General features: G+C 40.2%; 2 protein-coding genes across 2 annotated transcripts in view; one reads left to right on the forward strand and one right to left on the reverse strand.

The window, feature by feature from the left end:
• The window catches only part of LOC141431157 (nardilysin-like), a gene marked incomplete in the record, with an annotated part of 44,470 nt that extends 39,208 nt beyond the window's left edge, over positions 1-5,262 (forward strand). Inside the window, 6 exon segments of the mRNA XM_074092194.1 lie at positions 616-759; positions 2,139-2,275; positions 2,990-3,134; positions 3,671-3,733; positions 3,813-3,914; positions 4,445-5,262. Of these exon segments, the coding sequence (XP_073948295.1) occupies positions 616-759; positions 2,139-2,275; positions 2,990-3,134; positions 3,671-3,733; positions 3,813-3,914; positions 4,445-4,645 (792 nt within the window).
• LOC141431158 (apyrase-like) lies at positions 5,189-15,900 on the reverse strand. Its single transcript, XM_074092195.1, has 11 exons — positions 15,738-15,900; positions 14,992-15,214; positions 12,883-13,074; positions 11,834-11,964; positions 10,581-10,725; positions 9,773-9,899; positions 8,773-8,927; positions 8,031-8,121; positions 6,901-7,056; positions 6,328-6,494; positions 5,189-6,016 (listed from the first exon to the last, which is right to left on the reverse strand). The coding sequence occupies exons 1-11, from the start codon at positions 15,836-15,838 to the stop codon at positions 5,891-5,893; spliced, it is 1,614 nt and encodes a 537-aa protein (XP_073948296.1). The 5' UTR covers positions 15,839-15,900; the 3' UTR covers positions 5,189-5,890.
• Between the last annotated feature and the right edge of the window lie 786 nt (positions 15,901-16,686).

Here is a 16,686-nt window from a genome sequence, read left to right on the forward strand (position 1 = left end):
GACAATATGTCCTTTGCTTTTGTTTACTTTTTAAAAATTATACGAGGTGCTTTTTAAAAGATAGGGGCGTGCAGTCGGGAAAAAATCATTATGGTCGTCCTTACCCTCTAATAATAACCTAACCAACAAAAAGTTGGAAAACCCCCGACTTTGTCACTTCTAAGTTCTATATCTCAAAAACAGCTCAACCGATTTTGATAAAACATGTCTAAGAACCATCGCTAGAAAACCAGATTTCAAATAAATATAATAAATTCAAATCAGACACACACATAGACACACATAGCGGTCAAACTTATAACACCTCTCTTTTTGCGTCGGGGGTTAAAAAAACCGGCTGCACATCCCCAACTTCCTGGAGCTTTGCGGCAATTATATCCAAATTATATCCATAGCGTCATCCACTTAAATACAAGCTATATGGGTCCATTGGGAATTCGGGGTGAATAATAGATCTAGCTTGGTTCCTTCTCTGGGAAAACGCGTATTTCTCATACAAAGATCTGCCCCGACCGGGGATTGAACCACGATCTCGATCTTTATGGGCAAGTTGTTGAACCACTGGGATATCTATTCAATAATTCGTCGTCGTTCAATAATCTACTGGCCTTCCAGTTAAAAGTGCACCAGCTGCCGCGCGGAGAGCGGAAAGTACGAGTATTGAGTCTCAACCCGGCGTCCACCAACAGCATAGTGACAAACTACTACCAGGGCGAGGCCACTACGAGGGTGGACACGGCCACGCTGGAAGTTCTCATGGTGAGTGTGTTTACTACAGTCGAGTTCATAAACTTGTGATCAAAAATATCTGAGCACGGTTCTACGCCGTTAACAATAGAGTCGTGTTCAGATATTTTTGATGAATTAGACTGTACAACAACACTGTCTATTGTGGCCTATAAGATGGCTTTGAAATTAATCCAGAAAGCTAAAGCTGGGATGTGGTGTGGAATTACAGCACGCGAACACCGAACACTCGGGTTCGATTCCCGGCTCCAGCATTTCTTTTCTGGTTTCTTCAATGTGTTCTAGCTATAGTATATTTATATAATTAGACGAGATTTAAGTCTAACGTCTAAGCATGATCAACGGTTGTGTTGCTCTGAGGATGAACAGTTGAGTTTGAAACGCGTCAACTTAGTGTGGTGGTAGTGATAGTTGGGTTTGTGTGTGTTCTTAGGTGTGGTGGTGGAAGTGGAGGAGCTGCATGAACACACATTTGTTGCATAGACGTAGCTATCATAAGGTCGCGGCTGGGCAAACTAATTGTTTTAGTTCAACGAGGGTAGTAAAAATACCTACAGACGCCATTTTTGTTTTAAAGAATACTTTTATTGAAGTTAGAAAGAAATAACAATATCCCTTTAAGACTCTTCGCACGTTTCAGATAGCCGTGTGTTGTTTGAGGGGGGATTACAGCAAATATCATTAAATATTACTATTCCTCTTTCCATTACGTTCATAAGCCCATCTATTTAAGAATAGTATGATTGGGTGATTGTTAATGAGACAAGGTACTTTAAATGGCTTACGTTACCAAAAGGACCATTGAGAACGGAGGTGAGACAAATTAAAACATTTTTTAAAGGACGCATATGGTAAACAAAACACTATGATTAATACATTTACCAATTTTATCATTTCATAGTCCGTCGCTTATGGCTTAGCGCTTAGCGTGTTATTTTCCCACTGTATTTTTTGTGTTTTGTTTATTATGTTGTGTTGAACAACGAGTCGTACTGTAGCTTGCATAGTGGGTCACCTCAAAGGTGCGGCCATCTTTATCAGTGCGGTCATGTGAAATATTTTAGTGAAAAAATTGTACAGGTTCGGGACACCTTGATTCCTAAATAGGTTCATTCAAGTATTACGAAAGCAAAAACCTTCTAAACAAGAAAAAAGGGCAATTTTAAGAACCAAAAAGTATTTTTACGTACATTTAATTTTTTATTCGAGCGTATTAATTTATTTAGCCATAATTTTTTATGAATGTTGCTGAAGTAATCAGTCCCCATCCAGGCCCCCATCAAAAATAAGCTTAGCAAAGACCCCCCACCCCCCTTTGGGGCTTACGTAATACTTGATTGACCCCAAACACATATTTACCAGTTGTGAAGGAGTTATCGTCTTTTGATCAGATGGTGATGGAGGAGCCGGTGTTCGATGCGCTGCGTACGAAGGAACAGCTCGGCTACAGCGTGTTCAGTATGATGCGGTACACTTTTGGAGTCCTGGGCCTCAGTGTCACTGTCAACACGCAAGCTGACAAGTTTAGGTAATCCTTCGCCCGATCTACCATTTCTTAGCAGCATTAGAAGCAGTCCACAGCCGTTGTTTTATCTTCCTTCTAATATTATAAATGAGAAAGTTTGTGTGAGTGTTTAATTTTTATCCCGAGAATCCCACGGGATCTGTATGTTCTTTATTGAACGTAATTGAACAAACCGTCGTAATTTATGCGAATTTTCGTGGGATTTGGTAATATTCTGGAATTTCTATTCGACTGCCCGACCCCAATGTTTCATCCGAGCAAGCTGCCGGTAATCACGATACTAAAGTAATATCTCGACGTTACCAGTGCAGTTAAATGAGCCCAACCATCTACTGAAATATTTCGGTTTTATTTTGAAAGACCTTGTAAAAACGCGACCTTGTCCAAAGCGTCTACTTTTCAGTTTAGACAAATAATTGCTTTCGTATGTCCGTCCGGCTGCTTGTTTTCTACTTTGATAGTGATTTGATTGATTCGAGTTTGATATATATTTTTTTTATTAAAAAGGTGGAGCCCTGGATTTAAAAACGTTAGCACATCAAGGACAGGACACAACCGTTGCGTTCGAAAGTATGCGTTCAACTGGTCACTGTGAACTTGACTTTCTAATTAGGAACGATTTGATTGGTTATTGGGCGTGGCTAGGCCGGCGGACATTGATTCACTGCATCCTTAACGCGAACGGACTGTAGTAGATAATACGTGTATGTGTTTTAGTGTCGCGCACGTGGACAGCCGAGTGGAGGCGTTCCTGAAGAAGTTCGCGCGCGACATGCGCCGCCTCAGCGAGCGCACTCTGCAAGCCACCAAGCACTCGCTCGTGCAGCTCAAACACACCACCGACTATGAGCTCAAAGAGGAGGTCGGTACCCAGCTTTATGTATACCCTATACCTACATATGTCTGGAGCACGGAATAGGAAAAACAAAAGCTATACGCATTCATACACACTGAAATTTGAAATGTTTGCGAATATAAGTTACGATCCTGTATTAAATGATATTGTAACGGATAATTCACGTCTTAAATCACGACCCTATCTATACGAAAGTATTTACACCCAACACGGGTGAATAAAGGACTATAGAATTACCGGAAACTATTCGAATTATCAAATTTAACAATGAAATGAAATTGACGTTACTATTCTCGGTTGAATTTATTTATATTCTGATCAGCGTATCTCGTTGACATTCCATTTTTTGTTTTATCTATTCCTCTGGAGCACCATACATTTGATGTCTGAAGAAATCGCACGCAGTATACGGCGGCTACAAGTTTTCTTGCAATTACATAACAATATATTTTACTAAAATAAATTCAGTAATTATGATTTCAATTATGTTTGAAGTTGATTGATGTTTTTTTTTTGACAAATTGTTTAATTTACAATTCCAGGTGGAAAGAAATTGGAGAGAGATTGTGAGTAGGGAATATCAGTTCCAACGGCTTTTCATGGAGGTGTGTACAAAAACAATTAAATTTTTAAACCTAAAACAATTTTGAGGTCTTGAGTTTAAATTATTGTTTTTTTTTTAAGGCGGAGGCGATAGAGAAAGTTAAGTTGTCGGACATCAAGAGCTGGGTGGAAAATCACTTCTCTACCGGAAACAGGTCCCAGTTTAGAAAGGTTTCCGTGCAGGTATTACGTTTTTCCTAATAATGTCGAATTATTTTTAAAATTTTTAGAAGTAAAATAAAAGATGTACAGGAAAAGATCTATAAAGGCGAAATATACTGCCATCTTAAGGCAAAATGCGATATCTAAAAAAAAACCTTGAGATATATATACCATGTGTACAAGTAGCTAAAGACATTCTGCATCAGATGGTGTAAATAACTCAAAAGCGTTTTTTTTTAGTTACCGCCTTTTGCCTTTTGAGGGCAGTGTAAGTAGTTGAAGAACGAAATGAACGGATTTGTAACTCATTATTGCCTGCACAGTATATATAGTTTTCCTCGGGCCAAAAAGCTTCTTTATGTTTCTCAACTAATGATGCAACTATAATATAAAAGGAGGACCTCAGTCCACTTTTAAGTAAACGGATAAACATGTCAAACTAATCCAACAATGCATGATCCAACTGCTGAAATGTTGTTTAATAATTTTAAGACACCTTTGATAAATAAATACGCGAAATAATATTAATCATTTCACATTTCGTGTTTCAGATAATGGGCCACAAATCAGCTAAAGATGGCAACGTCACAGAAATCGATCAGCCCAAGAGTTACAACTTGACTTACTTGGACGCAACCCAACCCATTGGTGATTCTACGGAAAACAACGCCGAATTCATAACAAATATAGAGGAATTCAAGAAGGAATTGCCCATCATTGAAGTTCCGCAAGTAGAATTGGCCCAATGTTAAGAAAGACTTGTTGTATGAAGATAACACAGCTCCATTCGTGCTCGTAACTCTACAACATAATAAAAAGGCAACGCACAGTTTAATAGTAGTTAGACAATATTTAATTACACGCATTATTGACGCTGAAATAGACTGGACGAATGAAATGCTTCTTAAATGTAAATTAAATGGATTCGTTAGAATAACTTTTTTGTAATTTCGTTTTATAAGTTTGTAAATTATTTTGCTAATTTACTTAAGGACCTTCAGGGTACTAAAAGGCAATTTATCACATAGTGACGTTATGCAATACTTAATACAGATAATTTTTGATTAAGATTATGTATATAAAATATCTCTCCATAACGATACCCTTTTATGATACGATTATAAACCTTAATTTTAGTTGAAAGATGTTTTGTTTTTATTCATTAGCGAAATTGAAGTTTGTCTTCGAAATGAAACAAAGAGATGAAACGTCTTTATCATAAATGGTAGATAACTCTCATGAACAGGGAAATTTTAATTTAGGGTTCAGAGTTAATGTAAATAATACGTAATGAGTATTTGTATGCAACTGTATTTTGTAGAACCAGACATAATTACGCGAGGAACAAAATAAAGCTTATTTTGTTTGATTAAATAGTTTTAATTATATCACAAATATACATATTAGCCCTCGATTTAAAGTTGGAGATACAAGATTCTTACGGGCACTGGCTGCGCGCCGTATTACGATGCGTTTCCACCAGAGATGGCCGAGATGCAATGCGAGGAATTTGTTCGTCATGAACCAATAGAAACGCTTTTTCCCTATCTCGCTCAGCGCAGCCTAGTGGAAACAGCTCAGCGGAGCGGTTCTGTTGGTTCATGACAAACACATCTCCCGTAAGACATCCTTGCACATCTCTGGTAGAAACGCAGCTCTCCATTGGTTGTCTGTTACGTACAGTACAGTAAATTATGTACAGTCAAGTGTAAAGATATGACGGCCAAAGTTGCAAAAATATGTATATACGACTTTAATGTTAAGTGCATAAAGTCGTGTATACATATTTTTGCAACTTTGGCCGTGTCGATATCTTTGCACTTGACTGTACTGTACAGTCGAGGAAACTGAATCACGTATCAGGGTGGGACCTTTTCATAATCAATTTCGCTGACTTCTTTGGAGATGTATGGTATGTCAACGTGTCATTAGTAGCACAAAGGCTCCACCCTGGTATGTTTCAGTTTCCTCGACTGTATGTAGCTTTAGGTTTAAGATTAGTAGACGATCTCGATGCGTCCATCTAGGTCTTGCAGCACGGCGCCCTGCTGCCGGATGTAATCCTGAAGCATCACGTAGTCAAGTCTCAGGTTTTCCAGGTTCTCGCGATTCTCAGACAGCATCTGAAAAGATAAGAATGGGTAAGTCAGTTTTCACAAAAACAAATCGCAGAGAAGGGCCGTACCATGTTATTATAACTAGCCATGGCGTTGCACATGTAAACCTAGTTGAGCAGTTGAACTGCAATCCCGGGACATCGCAAAACTTTTCGTAGGAAATTACAAAAAATAAATCGCGGATTCCATTAACGTTGCATAGAAAACACTCGCGCGCCTTATTCATATATTTTATCCTAAAGGGTTAAAACTAACGATTTACGCGTGCAAAGCCGCGGGTAAAAACATGTAATGCAACCTTTGATGACGATACTGACCGTGTATCCACCGCCGCCATCGCCGATGTAGTTCTGCGTGACGATTCGGTACGTAGCCTCAGGGTCGAGGGGCTGGTAGTGCGGCACGGAGCAGCCGATGCAACGGACCAGGGCCGACGCCACGCGCGAGCCCGCCGGGGCTGACGCGTTGTACACGTTACGCATGCCTGAGTGGAAATAAACACGTTTTTACAAGCTTCTTCGTCTCGTACCTAATTTTATTTGCTTGGCCGACATTCGCCCAATAACTGTTGAGCGGACGTATGAGTTTTATGCAGCAAAGAAGACAAACGAGTGAAGGAACATCAACACTAACGTCACACCAGCTTTGATCAGTTTTAGCCCCTCGCGCCTCCTTTCACACTAATTTACGATGAAAATCAAATCGTCAGACTCGCCTCCCTTTTCTAGATGTGTGACATTATGTAGTCGCTTACACAGCCTTGGGTTTAAGCATAGCACTTGCTCGTTTGCCATCCAGTCAAATAAATAAAATAAAAATAAATAAATAATCAAATTCAAGAATTTTGACCGATGAGATGAAACGGCAACTGTCCGTAACTCTCTAGTTACCTCCGATCTGCAGCATGCGTCCGCTGTAGAAGTCGCCGCTCTGCGCCACTCCTACGGAGAACTCCAGCGCTTCCAGCAGATACCGCCCCTTCAGGTCGTATACTTGCACGTAGTTCTCAAACGGCACCGCCATCAGCAGACCCTCTGTTGTAACCTCTGTTACATGGGGATACAATGACAATTAACAACAACACATCTCACATCAGCTCATCATCTCATTTAACATCTGGTCGCATGGTGAACGTTATTCAAGTTATCGACGCTCTTCCTCTTGCATTTTCTACATCAATTACGGCAGTATATTCTAAACTAGGAGTTGCCCGTAAACTATTCGATCTGTGGTCCATTTCACGAAGCTACAAGTTAGGTACAATTTACAAGCGGAGGTTTATTTTCAATATAAGTACAATACAATACAAATATTCTTTATTGGACACCACAAATCAGTACAAAAAATATATATATACACATAAATATACTGAACAAAAGCATACTGTACACTGTATAAGTATATGTATACAACAAAGACTAGGTACCGCTTGCAAATTGTAATTTTTAGCTTCGTGAAATAGGGTACTGGTAGTTACAATTGAGATTTCGGGATTTTAAAAAAATCCCCTGGGAATTCCTAAAATTTTAAATCGTGGTCAGCTGTCGAAAATTTCATAACTAAGCCCAGCGGTTGTTTTATCGAGATTTTATCCCTATCCCATGGGAATATTGGGATAAAAAGTAGCCCATGTGTTATTCCAGATGTCCAGCTTTCTACATACCAAATTTCATCCAATCCGTCCAGCCGTTTTAGCGTGAAGGAGTACCTAACAAACATGCACACACACGATACAAACTTTCGAATTTATAATATTAGTAGGATGTATGGTCCAACCCCGTGTGGTGTCGGGTTAGAATTACACCTCTCCATTCCTTCCGTGGATGTCGTAAGAGGCGACAAAGGATATAGGTTAAGGTATACCGTAGGCGACAGGCTAGCAACCTATTACTATTGTACCGTTTTTGTCAAACTTTAAACCTAAAATTGCTAAAAGTGGCTCCGAAGCGGTAACGTTTCGTGTGCTCTGCCTACCTCATTTGGGAATACAGGCGTGATATTTGTGTATGGTACCGCTTACCTCCGCGATCGATGGCCGCTCGCAGGCCCCCGGCGTTGATCATACAAACGTGAGCGTGGTGCCACGCCGATCCCCCTGCGCGGTCCATCAACTGAAACAAACATCATCATCCTGTGTTAATCCACTATTGGACTTATGTAGGCCTTTCCCGTCGCATACCAATGAGCTCGATCTTTAGCTCTCTTTCTCGAACCTGCCCACTGTCTTCCCAATAACGCCCTATAAGTAGGTACCTACTACGTTTGCCGACCAATGAACCAGTCTGCCCCAACGGCCATCTGTTCTGCACCATATATGACCTGCCTATAGCTAGTTCAGCTTGCTAATGTGCTAAGCTATATCAAAGACTATGGGTTCTATGACGAATTACTTCGTTTTGGATTCAATCTCTAAGAGAAACTCCGAGCGTAACTTTCTCAACGAACTCTCTCGAACTGTCGGACAAGCCTCACTGTTAGTGGCCACACGTACACACAAAAATATAATTAACATAATCTCACTCCTAAATCAAGAGTATATGAACTCAAAATAATCTATATTTAAGACCATCCAGAAATCGCATGAAGTCTAAATCAAAATGGGGTATTATTTTGAGTTGACATGCTCTTGATCTAGGAGTGTGATATGTCTAAATTGCAATTAGATACTAATTTACATCAACTAGTAGTGTCAGATTTTGCTTGAAATCGATAGGCACCACACAAAGAGTTACTTCTTAATGAGGTGTTCCAGGGTAACTGACCTGTTGCAGGAAACCGTCGCAGGCCCAGCTGCCGATGTTGCACTCGCGCGAGTAGCAACTGCGGCTGAGCGGCGTCAACAGACGCCCTAGGACTTCCTTGCCGACTGCGTCCACCTCCAGTCGCCACGGCTCCAACTCCTCAAGCATCTGTGGGTCTGCCATAAAGTTGGTCAGTGGCGTAGCTTGATCTACGTGCCCTGTATTCAAATTTGAGGATCCTTCTATGTACCATCAGCCAAATATGTGGTCTACCACCATAAAGTTGATAATCGTTTGCATGTCATAAAACAATAAGGCCAATAGACGTGTCTGACAACTTGAAAGTTCGACTTTAGCGACATATTCATTTGATAGGAACTTGTTTGAAAATTGAGTGACCACTTATTTGGCTGATGGTACATAACGGCGGCTTTTGTACGTCTTTTGTGCGGCTGGTACATAATTTTGCTGGCCCCCTGTAGCTGGAAGGCTCAGTTTCTGTTTGTCATAGGTAGGTACAACTGATACTGTGAAAGCTACCCTAAAGCTAGAATCACAATGAAGCCGGAGTCGGAGCGGTGCGGCGCGGCGCGGAGGCGGTGCTGTTTCTAGGTAATATTCGAACTAACGTGAAAGAGGGCACACAGAATAGGTACCGCGCCACGCTTATTTGCCGCGCGATATTCTGTGTGCCCTCTTTCTGTTAGCTCGAATATTACAACCGGTACCGCCTCCGCGCCGCGCCGCACCGCCCCGCCACGCTCTCTTGTGTGTTTCAAGCTTAAAGGGTTTAGTACCTACAAGGATCGAGCGACATTGCTCTAATCTATACAAACAGTTATAAAAAAACTTTTGTGATGAAAGAATGAGTTGTTTTTCTAAACATCTTTTTAAATATATCCCTGGCGGTTGGCGTAGATACTGCTAAAGGGACATAATGAACAGAGTAAGCCCTCGCTCTAGTCTGAGATAGGGTTCTTTTAATGACTCGACAATATTTATATCTCAGTACGAGTATTACCTTGGATAATAGATGTTCCCAAGAATATGGGTATGCCCTCCCATCCCTGGATGGTGCCGGCGGCGTTGAAGAACAGTTTGATGTTGCCGAGGTAGCGCGTGTAGCATGATGCTTGCACCACTAGAATCTGAGAAACGTAAAAAATTTAGAGACTGTTTTTGACCACAAAAATTTTATTTTATAGGTAACTGTAATGCCGCCTCTATTTATTTTGTTTAAATATAATACAACTGCCTAAGTAGTTAGGAAACTTATAAATATACGATACGTACAAACATACAATCAGGCCTCTTTCCCAACGAAGGGGTGAGTAGAGACTATTTTTTTCTACATGATACGATCCTGTATACATCTTTCGGTTTCTTAACACCCATTAGTCTTTTTATACACGCTCGCCGGTTTCGGATCTTGACTTGAAGTTTCTTTATAAACATTCAAATTTAACCTGTATGCGCAAAACACCGGTTAAAATTGGTTAATTTTCTTTCGGATTTTCAATATGTCCTAGTTTCTTCATTGTGAGAGGCAGGAAACGAGCAAGCGGGTCATCTGATGGGAAATGATCACCACCGCCTATGAGTACCAACTAGGTAGGTACTCAAGGAGAGTCATTGGTCCATTGCCGGCCTTTTAAGAGTTAGGTACAGCCAAAGAGTAGGTACAATATAATTTAAAAAAAATCTACTGGGAAATATACTGAGCGGCAAAACATCTGGCCCTCAAATGTATGCAGGTAATTTTGTATGTAGAGTGGGCCAAATTTTGTGCCGCTGAGTATATTTCTTTCTTCTTTATGTTTATGTCTTACTCGATGTCCATTGGTCTGCACGACTTCAGTGGGATAGTCTCCAGCAGCAAAATCCCCGTTCGGAGTTTCCCCGTTGAAAAGAAGCGTGTGCGAATGGGCGCCCACTATTATGTCAACCTCAGGAGATATTACCCTTGCCATTGCTCTGAAATGAACAACGATTCAAAATCAAGTTCAAATTCAAATCGTTTATTCCGTAAATAGGCCGCAATAGGCAATTTTACACGTCACGTCTGGGTTAATAACTAAGCATCTTAACTATTCTACGTTCAGTGGAAGTGTAGAATGGTTCCACCGTCGTAAATTAAAAACCGGCCAAGAGCGTGTCGGACACGCCCAAGATAGGGTTCCGTAGCCATTACAAGGATTTCGTATTGTGTACGAAATCTTCGAAGTTTATATTTTATACCTTTGGCTGATATTTACTCTTAAACTACTAATAATTCTCAAGCAATCTTCTCCGTTATAATTTTCCTTGTAAATTTAATATACTTACTACCATCCTGATTTTTTTAATTTTTTTCAACCCAACAGTTTAGATTTTAGAGGGGGGGAGGGAACGCTCGACTTTAATGAAAATTTGCACTTTAAAGTTGAATATTTCGCAAACAGATCACTGAATTGAAAAATTATCTTAGCAACCCCCCAATAGTTTTAAAAGGCATAGCCTACCCCACACTATAGCATTAGTCGAGAAAAAAAAATCACCCCCACTTTACGTCTATGGGAGGTACCCTACCCTAAAAAAAATTCTGTAAAAAAATGGCTACGTTACTTTAATTAATTAAAATTATTATTATATCTTTATTTTTCTTCATTCATAGGATTAGGTTTTTATAATATTAATAAAAAGTAAGAAAAGTACGTACAAAATAAAAATATTATAAAAACCTAACCTAGTTTGCCGCCGGTAACGGGGCAGGGCCTAAGCCGCAGAGTGAGGAACCTCCAGACGATGCGTGCCGTATCCAGAAGTACCGCCTTCTGTATATCTGGCCCTTGATCCAGCCATCTAGCGAGACATAGCCTAGTGCGTACGTAGCCTATGCGGGTGACACTATTTACCGGCCGTACAATACCGACATGGAAATACCGCCTTGATATTTCGTGTTTACGCCCATAGAAACTTGTCAGTTTGACACCATTTTGTATAGGCTGTACACGAAATATCGGGTCGGTATTTTCATGTCGGTATTATCCGTGCCGGTGAATAGTGTCACCCGCCTGTGCTATGCTATGCGTAGTATACTTACACGTCGCTAGTGTATCCGCAATGCGACAACACAATGATGATATCGACGCCCTGTTCGGCTAAGATGGCTGCCTCGCGGTTGATCGCTTCCACTTCGTCCTCCATTATCACTTGTCCGATGGGTGCTGAAAACTGAAAAAAAAAGAACATTTTTAGTTCGACTAGCCAAACAAGAAAGGACTGCTGACGGATTTGAATGAAATTTGGCAAAAAGTTAGTTTATTACCTGGATTAAAACACAGGATACTTTTTATCCCGATATTCCCACGGGATAGGGATAAAATATCTAAATAACAACCGCTGGGCTTAGAGTCATGAAATTTGGTATGTAGGTAGCTGGACGTCTGGAATAACACATAGGCTACTTTTTATCCCGATGTTCCCACGGGATAGGGATAAAATCTCGAACTAATAACCGCTAGGCTTAGAGCAATGAAATTTGGTATGTAGATAGCTGGACATCTGGAATAAAACATAGCCTACCTTTTATTCCGATATTCCCACGGGATAGGGATAAAATCTCGAAACTACAACCGCTGGGCTTAGTCATGAAATTTAATCATGATTGTTTTTAATGTAACGTCAATGAAAACAACGATTTAACTTCCGGGAAATCCCACGGGAATTTTTGAAAATCCCGCAATTTCAATTCAGCTGCTGGACCTAATGATTTTTGATTTATGTGTATAAAGCCGCGGGTAAACACTAGTAATATTATAAATGCGAAAGTTTGTGTGTGTGTGTGTATGTATGTGCGTGTGTGTGTATGTATGTTTGTTACTCCTTCACGCTAAAATGGCTGGACGGATTTGGATTAAATTTGGTATGTAGATAGCTGGACATCTGGAATATTATAGGCTACTTTTTATTCCGATGTTCCACGGGATAGGGATAAAATCTTGAAACTTCAACCGCTGGGTTTAGTCTTGAAATTCTGGACAGTTGTTCTTAACACAACCTCAATGAAGACCACGATATAAATTTTGGGAATTCCCAGGGGAATTATATAAAATCCCGGAATTTCAAGAAAAAGTGGATTAATCGTCATACCACTCGCAGTAGTACTCCGATGATGCCGATCCTCCGGCCCCGGCGCTCCAGGACGACGTGGTTGCGCACAAAGGGTGTCAGCTCCGGTTCGAAGGTCGTGTTGACATTGGCTCCGAGCATGGGCGCGTTGAGGCGTTCCAAGTACGGTAGAAGGCCTTCTGGGCCGTGGTCGAACTCGTGGTTGCCGAGTACCTGCAACAAAAGTGTCGTGGGTGCATATCGGCTCGCATACTCGAATAACTGTTGAAAGTCAATGTAATGTTTGTCATAGGTATCATAACTCTTTTTTCTCTGAATCCATTAATTATTCAGAACTGCTATATGTATAAAACAAACCTTATAAAACTTAACCTGTAAAATTCTACTGTGTAGTGTTTGTCTGTGTATTGTATGTGTTAGTTTTATGTATTCTTGATACTGCTCTAATCTACTGTAAATTGCACCACCTGCTAAAATGTAATCCTTATTTCTGGCCATTGTAAAGGATGCCTGGAAGAGATCGCTCTGAAGCGATAAGGCCGCCTATTGCTTACCTTAGAAAATCTCTATGTATATACTTGTGTCTTCTGTACTGTTCACTGTATTGGTGCGCAATAAAGAGTTATTGTATTGTATTCTACAGGATGGCCATTAAAAAAAATCTAAAAATTGTAATGTGTCGGCGGGAAAAAATATGACCAATAAAAATTTTGACAAACCGGTTTAACCCGGTGAAAGTCTGGCTCTGTCTGGATCCTCCCGTCCCAAACGTCCGTAATGTATTTTTTGTGCACGCCCAAATTTCCTATAACCTCATATTAAATTTGAAAACTGGTAAACAAAAGCAAGGACCTAGTTAGTATCTTTGGCCCTTAATATCTGCTACAGCGGAGCGTGCAAAAATATCTGACACGTCTTACTGGCCCCAGAGATAGTCATATCAGATATTCATACACGCTTTGTTGTGTCACAGTCACATATTGGTGCTGGTGAATGTAGTGAGGTATGTACCTTCTACTTGCTTTGTTTGCTAACTTTACTGAATGCTATAAGGGGCACGTCTGATAACGCTCAATATCGAAACATTTAAATACTCAATACCTTACTTAATTTGTGATACATTCCCAATCCCTTTTGCGTTTCCGTGTTAAGATATCGTCAATATACAAACGATAAATATTAATATTAAAACATATATCAATCAAGTTTTCATATCGCTGCGCTTATCGAGTCAATTAGCCGCCGTAGCCGAGTAGATATGAGTCCAAATTGATGAATTCGTGAATTACAATGTTTTTACCCTGCCCCTCCGCTATCAACCGTGCACGACAACTAGGAACGCTTGTGCGACACATATGTGTTATTGTTGTATTTTACTGTGTTCGGAACCTAATTAGTTTTTATCAGATTTCCACCTTTCTTATTTGTTTAGGTAGGTTCAAACATATTTCCTCTTAGCGTTGCAGCGCGACTTATGATTAAAATAGTACCTATAGGTACAGGGGTAGGGTCTGGTTACAGGGCTACGGCACATGCTGAGCTGAGTCCTTTTGGCATCACACTCAGTCCTGGATTTGTCAATAGGCCGTATAGGCCGCGGCCTAGGGGCGGCAGCGGCCTAGGGGCGGCAGCGGCCTAGGGGCGGCATTCAACGAGAAAATTATTATTTTAGAAAGTTACATAGGGCGGCGGATATAAAGTGGCCTACACTCCTAAAAAACATAAATCCGCCACTGATCACACTCCAGCACAATGTCTCTTATTTTTCTCTCTTCTCCTATTTATGTTTTACTGTGTTTTTGTTGTGATGTAGTGTGTTTTTCTTGTCAATAAATGTTGTGAGTTTGAGTTTGTGAGGTATTATTTTACATCCACAGTTCTTGCTTTAAAGCAGGCTTGCGCGGATCAGTTAACTTTTAAATCGCAGGTTAACGGATAACCGAAGGTTAAATAGCATCAAATGTATGGAACAGTCCACTGCACCCTAACCACAGTTTAACGATTTAATTTTTTAACTCTGAACAGTTCTAGTGGTTCGAACGTCACAGTTCACAAATACTATTCTTTTTTCCGCACGAGACAACCCCACTCCCACAGCCCAGGGTTATATAAACAAAAACATCGACTCACATGAGCATCGTGCGGCAGCAAGTTCATGAAGTGTTGGCTGACGTTCCACCTCAAGAAGTTGTACCAGATGGTGCCCTGGAAGGTGTCGCCCCCGTTCAACACGAGGGAGTCGGGCTCGGCCTCTTTCGCCTCTTTGATAGCTGTGTAGAGCCGAGCGTAGCCTCCGATGCAGGGCGCTTCTGATGGGTTGCAGATTGTGCCCGCTGGACTGATCTCGTCGAAACTGAACGATTTGTTTTTTTTTTAATATTTTCCACAGCGGAGCGTGCAAAAATATTTAAGACGTCCTTATGGCGCGATATTTAAGCACGCTTTATTGTGTCAGATACCATATTACTATTGTATGGTCCTCAGAACTAAACATAATGCTAGTTTCATGATATACGACAATTAGAAATAGGTGAAGGTCATAGATTCCATTATAAACTTAGGCACAGATCGATATAAGTAATATACCTAACAACGCATAAAAAGGGTCAATTATCATTTCAACTGTGTCCACCTTGCGATTCATCATTATATCACCATCTCGGCCTTTATACGTCCGTCCCACTACAGGTCACTAGGCCTCCTCTTAGAGGGCTTAGAAATAAGAGGGCTTGGGCCGCAGTGCAGGTTGGGAACTTCACACACACAATTGAATTAGATACTTCGCACTATCCTATTGATAGTCTCCAACTTTTCAGAGGCCAGGCCATTAAACATCCACCTTACAGGTACGCCAATATATTAATGACTGTACTTACTGTGCATGGAAATCATTGAAGTGTATAATATTGAGTTCGAAGACGTCATCTTGAGCTGCCGCCGCGGCCAGCAAGCACGCCCAAAGCACTAGTTTATACATCGCCGTCGACACCGCCGCTGCAAGCGTGCGCAGCACTACTAAATGACATTCTTAATCGTACGCGTATCAGAAAGATTACAGGATAATAAGAATCTTTATTGTATGTATTGAGATATTACGTAGTATCGAATTAGTTGACATCAGATACCTATAACGAATAATGTAGGTTTTAGAGAGATCCTCTCTACTTTGGAGTTTCCCATGGTATTTTGTTTTACATAAAACTGACACGTGATTGACTCCCATCTCGCCTGATAAAAAGTGCACATGAGGCCAAAGGTTCTCTGTTTCAGTAACAGCCTATTCATAATACAAGGTATTTCCTGATTTCCATTCCGCACGATCACATATATATATGTTGCCAGACGTACAGAATAAGTACGGCAAAATGATGAATCACATGCTAAGAATACAAATAGACACAAAACAGAAGCTCGTTCTCTTGTCCGTCCAACACAAAACAGAACTGTTATAAATTAACATCAGGTACTTTAAGTAAAATTACTTTTCAAAATGTATTCATAAAAATGAGGAAAAATTTTACGCTCTCCACTAATAATCTCTAATAATATTTGCTCAAATATTTCTAGATTTTGTTGTAAGTTAATTTATAATTTTAACAATAAATAAATAAGTAAATGATTGATTGATTGAATAATTCAGCAATTTCAAATATGCCTCTGTTCATTTCTCTTATCTAAATATTTTAAATAATACAGGTGTTATTAAATTAGTCCTCTAAACAAAACGACGATAAGTAAATAACAGCACATTTGATTCAAAACCTTATAACTTTGGCAGTAAACTGCCAAGTCCAATTGAACTTTCACTGTTATTCATAAAGCGAT

The sequence above is a fragment of the Choristoneura fumiferana genome, chromosome 9, assembly GCF_025370935.1.
Source record: "Choristoneura fumiferana chromosome 9, NRCan_CFum_1, whole genome shotgun sequence".
NCBI lineage: Eukaryota > Metazoa > Arthropoda > Insecta > Lepidoptera > Tortricidae > Choristoneura > Choristoneura fumiferana.

Bases quoted from the DNA above. Each gene is read 5' to 3' on its own strand.
- LOC141431158 (XM_074092195.1), bottom strand. From the start codon at position 15,838: ATGTATAAACTAGTGCTTTGGGCGTGCTTGCTGGCCGCGGCGGCAGCT. The intron at 13,075-14,991 runs GTGAGTCGATGT...CTTTTGTTGCAG, and splicing joins TGCTGCCGCACGATGCTCAT to GTACTCGGCAACCACGAGTT. The intron at 6,495-6,900 runs GTAACTAGAGAG...ATTTCCACTCAG, and splicing joins ACGCATGCTGCAGATCGGAG to GCATGCGTAACGTGTACAAC.